Genomic DNA, 7,818 nt, shown 5'->3' with positions numbered 1-7,818 from the left:
CTCACTCCATTAACTATCTCTTTTTTCTCCCCTTGCTAATGGCCCTGGACAGTTTTTTGGACTATAGCCTACATATTCTTTCTTCCAAAAGCATTCTGAAACCTGAGACGTTGCTTCTTAAACCCCCTCTCCTCCCTCTCCCTCCCTCCCTCCTCCTCCCCCTCCCTCCTCCTCCCTGTATTATTCCAAACCTATCAATATGCTGTTCCTGTCTGTCTGTCTGTCTGTCCTGTCTGTCTGTCTGTCTGTCTGTCTGTCTGTCTGTCTGTCTGTCTGTCTGTCTGTCTGTCTGTCTGTCTGTCTGTCTGTCTGTCTGTCTGTCTGTCTGCTAACTATGACATTGATTTTGAATGGCCTGTCCTTGTCAATCACACAATGCAATCACATGCGCCTTCAGTCAACTGTGGGGCAGCTGTGGGACTTTGAGCACAGTTTTTAAATTTTTACATACATGTTCTGTCTCATAGACAGACCGTAAATGTTCTGTCTCATAGATAGACCGTAAAGGACTCCAGAGTAGGCAAGCTTTCCCCAGATTCCTAGCGAAGCGTAGCGGAACGCATGCTTCACAGAAAGGGACCAATCAGAGGCCAATCAGGCAATGTGTGTAAACATTTGTTTTCGTTTGTTTGCCAATAAAGCTCCCTTGGATTGAAAGTCCCGGAAAGACGTGCTGTGATTGGACAGTATAGTCACTTGAGTGAGCCTTCCGCACTTCCGCTTGACTTCTGCCAAATGATCAATCAATCAATCAATCAATCAAATGTGCTGTCTTCCTGTTCAGTGGATCAATCACCCTCTCTCTCCCCCCCAGGGCTACCACCCCTCTCTCCAGTCAGAGTACCAGCCAATGGGTGGAGGAGGAGGACCCGGGATGGAGTACCACCAGCTGGGCCGCCCCGTCCAGAACCACCACCTGGACTGGAGCCAAGAGTACCACGGCAACGGGTCGGTACCACGGGTGCATTTAAACACGGACAAGACAGCCGTCTCAATAGTGTGACTGAGGCCTTAGGCTTCGTACACACATATCAGACCAACATGCTCTGTGCTGTCCGTGTTTCATGGCCGCCTCAATGCTTTTCCAATGGAAGTCACGTGGTTTGACCAAACAGTTGTGTGTGATGGGGGGAGGGGGGGGGGGGAAGTGTTTGGTCAAACCACGTGACTTCCATTGGAAAAGCATTGGGGCGGCCATGAAACACAGGCAGAGCACAGCACAGTTGTTCTGTATGTGTGTACGAAGCCTTAGACATTTCAGATTACTAAAACAAAATGAGATTTTATTCAAAAGGCTGTGACTAAACTAGAAGTTGTCTTGACCTTTTTGTCTCCATCTCTCATTCTGTTCCATCTCCAGGGTCCTTCAGAGAGACAAGACTCTGTTCCTGAGCTAATCCATGTCTGGAAACAAGCAGACCTCCGCCACTCCACTCCACCCTGAGCTAATCCATGTCTGGAAACAAGCAGACCTCCGCCACTCCACTCCACCCTGAGCTAATCCATGTCTGGAAACAAGCAGACCTCCGCCACTCCACTCCACCCTGAGCTAATCCATGTCTGGAAACAAGCAAACCTCCACCACTCCACCCTGAGCTAATCCATGTCTGGAAACAAGCAGACCTCCACCACTCCACTCCTCCACCACGCCCCACCACTCCCACTGACTCCAGCCCCAAAGTATCCTCACGTTTAACCCATCCATCCATCTTCAACCGCTTAACCCGAGTCGGGTCGCGAGGGCACCGGCTCCAGCAGAGAGCTCCCAGCCTTCCTCTCCACAGCAACATTAGTAACTTCATCCTGGGGGGGATCCCGAGCCGATCCAAGGCCAGTTTGGAGATATAAATCCATCCATCCTAGTCCTTGGTCTGCCAGGGGGTCTCCTCCCAGTGGGACGTGCATCGAGGACCTCCCTATAGGGAGACACCCGAGAGGCATCCTAACCAGATGCCCCGGGGTCTCCTCCCAGTGGGACGTGTATCGAGGACCTCCCTAGGGAGACGCCCGAGAGGCATCCTGACCAGATGCCCCCGAACCACCTAAGCTGGCTCCTTTCCAGGCGAAGAAGCAGCGGGCGGGTCTTCTCCCGAGTGTCTCCCGTGTGACTGAACTTCTCACCCCATCTCTATAAGGGAGATGCCAGCCACCCGTCTGAGAAAACTCATTTCGGCCGCTTGTATTCGCGACCTTATTCTTTCGGTCATGACCCCACACTTCATGACCATATAAGGTGAGAGTAGAAAGGAAGATTGCTCGGTAGACGGAGAGCTTTTCCTTCTGGCTCAGCTCTCTTTTTGTCAGAACGGTGCGGTACATAACGAACATCTTATTGATCCTGCTTATTGATCCGGGTTTTTATCCATTCCACTATTTTGGAAAAACGTGAGACTACAAAATTTGAACAGAACCAGTATCTTTTGTTTTAAATTTGTTGGCCAGTTACTTACTGACCAGTTCGTTTGTGGCTGGCAGACCACCATCTAAAATGAAATGAAGGTTGCTGCCAGGTATCGATACACTTTTAGACAGATGTTTGTGCCAGCGTGGGCGGTTAGATTTATTTCTCTGATCGCCTCTTGTCTTGCTTGTTTTAGACATGACATCATGGGCCGCTATGCTTGATAACGTGCTGGACAAGCCCAAAGCTTATTGATACCGGGCACCTGATCAATGTGTTGTGGAGTTTGTAACGGGCTCGGGTTTCCAGCTCCATCCCTAGCTGAACGTGGGTTTAAATGAACACTCAGGATAATACGGTATGCTCCTCCATGCTGGACCTCCACCAAAAACACAACCCCATCTTCAACCATCCCTTATACTTAATTATTATTATTTTAATTTTATTTAAATAGATGAGCCAATTAGCTGAGCACACTTGATAGAGATACAAAAAGGGACTCTTGGGAAAGCTACAATATGTTGCTTTTTTACTTGGCATCATCCTCCTCCAGTCGAGATAATGTTCCAGGTCTTCATGTGAAAGTGAAGAACGTGGGAATTAAAGCAGATAAGCTAAGAATACGTCGTCTGTGTCGCGTGGAAACCTCATATGTCCAAAACCGTTGCTGTTCAGGATTCAAATAAAGAAATAGCAAAAGCGAAAAAAAAGCAGATTGTCGAGCTCTAAGCGCATCACGTTTCGAGCTTTCAGATCTGCTATTTTGGATACGTTAGTGTTGCGCTGTCGTCCGCTATACGCTCACCACACCGACCGGCGGGCCTTGGACTTTTTAGTAATTTTCAAGGAGCCCCAAAACTCTGAGAGTATAAATGGAACCTTACTTTGGGAACAGGTCCAATTAACGATACCCAATTATGATGGAGGCCAAACGATTTTCGAAAATATATAGGAATCGTTAACACAATCAGTCCTTCAAAATAGGAGCTCTGGGGTGCCGGAACAACATGGCCGCTTTTACTCGGAAACCCATGACCCGGAAACAATCCACTAAAAAAAGTTTACTTTACATAGCTAGCTTACATTGCGATCGTTTTAATTTATACGATATATGATCCAAAAAGCGTTCATATTTTGCGGGAGAGACGGATGGGGGGGAGGGGGGGGGGGGGGGTCGCGAGACATGGCCAAAGCATTTCCGGGGGTCCCCAGCAGCCAAAAACGTTGAGAAACCCCCTGCTGTAGTATATGATCATTCAAGTAGTAGGACCGTAAATTTACAAAAAACGAACACAACAAGTTAGATTACGGAGATATCTGACGGCGACAATAACGGTGAATTGAGAAGTCTATCAGTACCGCGTTGTCCGTTAGGGTAGAGGATATACTAGCCAATAACGTCGTTCCAAATGTGTGTAACAGGAGCTGCTGCTCTTTCAGTAACGAGTGTGACGGTCAATCGAGAGACGGAACTACAACATAAAGAGGGGGAGAAATGGAGGATGGAACGTGGAATTGAAGCCTGTCTTTTTCTTTCTATGTTTTTTTTTAATATAATTTAGCCAGGCATTACGACGTGTGAATAACTGTGAAGATGACAGCTTGTGTCTGTAGTCGTTATCGTCATGAGATTGCATCAGACTTACAGATCTATGCAGTGAGTGCACGCTTTGAAACGGACATGTTTTTTTAGTTTTGTTTTTTAGTTTATTTCCCCCCCAATGAAACTGCCCCCCCCCCCCCCCCCCCCCCCAATCAATGGTTTGTACAGACCCCCCCCCCCCCCCCGCACCCCCAAAAAAAAGATACTCCTTTGTATGAAGACTCCCCCTCCCCCCCCCTGCTCCTAGCATAATGCCTGATGTCGATTATATTGATTCGAAGCGTTCGAGTGTGTGTGTGTGCGTGTGTGAGCGTGCGTGCGTGCGTGCGACGTGCGTGCGACGTGCGTAAATGCCTAATTTTATACTCCTCCGGCGTCGCGGACCGAAAATGGTCACGTCTACGAGCTCTACAGACACTTGTAGATCTGCTATTTCCGGCCGCCGTGCGACACGTGTCATACCGACGGCGGCGGGAGTATAAAAACGAGGAGTGAAAAAGCTCGCTATATAACGAGGGACCGGCGGGGGCGGGGCGGGATACGACGGATATGGCGGCTGCCATCGTGACGTGTCTAAAAAAAATAAAAAAATAAAAACGTATCTCTTCTCCCCCCAGTATCGTTCCGTGATTTCTCTGACCAGAGAAAGACTATTTAAAGAAGAAAAAAAGAAAAAAAAAACTATTAAGTGTTGCTGGGTTCAGTGTGTTTTCTTTTTGTTATTATTATCGTTGTGCTTTTTGGGTTTTTATAATATTATTATTATTAAAAAAAAAAATGTTTTTGTTTTTAGTGTCGATGATAATTATGATGACGATGATGTCTCTTGTTTATATCAAAGAGTTCAATGAATTGGCGGGACTGAAAGGGACTCGGCCTAACGACCGACCACCATGTGAAGATTTTCTTATTTTTAGATTCTAATCGATGTGTTTGAGAATAAATCCATGCGTTGCGCATCGTTGGTGTGCAGTCGTCACCCTGAGATCTGCGTCCGTCTCCTTTTTACTGCCTTCATTGTGTGATGGAAGAAGTACTAGACCTGAGGAATGTCACGTCATAGCTTTTAACCACTTTAATAACCTTTATTTTAAAGATGGAGTGCCGTGATTGTTGTACTTTTTCTGTTTTGCATGTGTCTATGGAGTTAACATTACTCTAATAGACCCCCGGGTGTGGTTATAATATTCAAATATGTCTTCACTGTGTATTTTTGGTTTCTTCCTGAAAGCTGCATTTGAGTCAAAAGGCCCAATCGAAATAACACCATTTTAGTGACATCATAACCCTAACCCCTCCCACATTATCATACAACAACAGCTGTGGGCGAGGCTTAAGTCCAGGTGGGTGGTGCTAAGGTGAAAACCAGGCATACTTAATGAACCGGTGGGTGTGGCCAGTATAATCGTAGCACCTGATGATCATGTTTTAGGGGGGGGGGGGGGGGGGGGGAACCACGGCACTCCATCTTTAATCTTTAGCTATTGAAAAATAGCAGATCTTCAAGCTCTTAGCTTGTAGATCCCTGGAACTACAAGGGGGGGGGGGGGGTCGGCACCTCGGTGGCCAAATACATATAATCCTGGGGGTCCTTGACATGAAATAGTTTGAGAACCACTGGTATAGAAACATGGGGTTTTAACCCTGTGAGAACCACTGGTATAGAAACATGGGGTTTTAACCCTGTGAGAACCACTGGTATAGAAACATGGGGTTTTAACCCTGTGAGAACCACTGGTATAGAAACATGGGGTTTTAACCAGCGACGGCGCCAGAAGATTGTGACTGTGGGTGCTATGGGGGGGCTGGCTATTTAGAGGGGGGGCTAATGAATCTTGGTTTACATAGAAGTCAGTCAATTGGGCTTGTTTTGAGGGGGGGGCTAAGCCTCCACCAGAGGGGGCTAAAGCCCCCCCGTCCCTGGAGCCGTCCCTGGTTTTAACCCTGTGAGAACCACTGACATACTGTAGAAACATATAGGGTTTTCAGAAAACTGTCATGATTTAGAAGAAGACATTTTGTAGAATCAGCTCCTCATGTCTTAATGGGTTAAGTAAAAATATCAGTGCTGCAATTTAGTACTCAGTACTCTGTTACAAGTAGTAGTACTCAGTACTCTGTTACAAGTAGTAGTACTCAGTACTCTGTTACAAGCAGTAGTACTCAGTACTCTGTTACAATACTCAGTACTCTGTTACAAGTAGTAGTACTCAGTACTCTGTTACAAGTAGTAGTACTCAGTACGCTGTTACAAGCAGTAGTACTCAGTACTCTGTTACAATACTCAGTACTCTGTTACAAGTAGTAGTACTCAGTACTCTGTTACAAGTAGTAGTACTCAGTACTCTGTTACAAGCAGTAGTACTCAGTACTCTGTTACAGTACTCAGTACTCTGTTACAAGTAGTAGTACTCAGTACTCTGTTACAGTACTCAGTACTCTGTTACAAGTAGTAGTACTCGGTACTCTGTTACAAGCAGTAGTAGTCGAGTCCTGTGTTCCAAAAGTCAGGCTACGCTTTGTGCAGAAAGTGTAAAAATGTATTCAATTAAAAAACAAAACAAAACAGATAAATCATTCGGAAATATCAGCACCCGGCCCACCTCATAGCATTTTAAATGTTTCAAGTTTTAAATTAATTTTCCTTATTGGATGTTCGTAGGTATAGGCCTACTGTACCTATTCTGGGGTGAACACTCAGCAAAAATAGAAGATCTACAAGCTTACGTTCCCGCAAAGATAATTTGGTTGTGTAATCTGTAGAGGGAAACACTAGCAGAGCCAGTACAGAGCCCTGAGGGACCCCGCTCAGCGAAGCATAATAGGGTTTAATTTGGACGGGAACCCCTCTTGGTGTTTTAAGCATTATGTTATGCTTTAGCTATTGAAAAATAGCAGATCTACAAGCTCATAGCGCGGCACCGAGTGCCGCGCTACGAGCTTGTAGGTCTGCTATTTTTTTTAAATCGAAGAACAACTGACATAGAAACATAGCTTTTTCAGAAAACTGTCAGGATGTAGAAGACATTTTTAGAATCTGATCTCAGGTCAAAATGGGTTAAGGTCAGCTCTTGAATGGACCCCTAATGTGTGCCATAGATGCAGACAGCACTGTGTTGATCTTGTGTCAGAACACTAGGCAGTGGCGTGCACAGACATTTAGATGGGCAGATGCTCAAGTGAAAAAAGGGCACCTTGTGCAGCGCGTGGAACCGGCCGGTTGCCTTAATAGTGTGAGATTTATAGATTGTGGGGCCTAAATAATATATTGGAAGCTTTTTTTTTATCAAGAATTGATCATGGTCCACATACTGTACAAAATGTAAAAAAAAAAAAAAAAAAACGTTAAAAAAAAAAAAAAAAGAAGGACATTGCCAAAAGGGCAGGGGTGCTTTAGCACCCCCTAGTGTGACAGTGTATCTGTGCATGCCACTGACTCTAGGCCAGGGGTCTTCAACGGGTCTCGGGTGGGTAGTGTTAGTTCGACATCCGACATTACAAACCAAAACCATAACAAATGTAATTTGCCACGGGCAAGGCCAAGTCTTTGCCACAGACACATGTGTCTATGTACGGACCTTTTATTAACCTAGAGCAATAATTTAACTCTATGGTAAGAAATCTACCTGCTCAGGCACACCACATCAAACAAATGTTTAAAAAATCGTAAGTTAAGGTAAGGCCTCATGAAGAACCATGTGTGAATTAAATTAAGCCACTGGTGAATCTTGTGCTAGCCTAGTTAATATCCTATTACTAATCAATCCTTTAATAGGCTACAAATCTCTTCTGTTGTTGCTCTGTAGACAAGCTA

At 45.5% G+C, this 7,818-nt stretch overlaps 1 protein-coding gene across 2 annotated transcripts in view; it reads left to right on the top strand.

Annotated features, from left to right (window-relative positions):
- The window catches only part of tox (thymocyte selection-associated high mobility group box), a 61,010-nt gene extending 56,823 nt beyond the window's left edge, over positions 1 to 4,187 (top strand). For both annotated transcript variants that reach the window (XM_079512094.1, XM_079512093.1), the window contains exons 11-12: positions 815 to 948; positions 1,361 to 4,187. In XM_079512094.1, coding sequence (XP_079368220.1) covers positions 815 to 948; positions 1,361 to 1,397 — 171 coding nt within the window. In that variant the 3' untranslated portion in view covers positions 1,398 to 4,187. The remainder of the gene's footprint in view (positions 1 to 814; positions 949 to 1,360) is intronic.
- The last annotated feature ends 3,631 nt before the right edge of the window (positions 4,188 to 7,818 follow it).

Source organism: Electrona antarctica (assembly GCF_951216825.1).
Source record: "Electrona antarctica genome assembly, chromosome: 1".
Taxonomy (NCBI): domain Eukaryota; kingdom Metazoa; phylum Chordata; class Actinopteri; order Myctophiformes; family Myctophidae; genus Electrona; species Electrona antarctica.
This window is presented reverse-complemented; position numbering and strand designations above follow the sequence as displayed.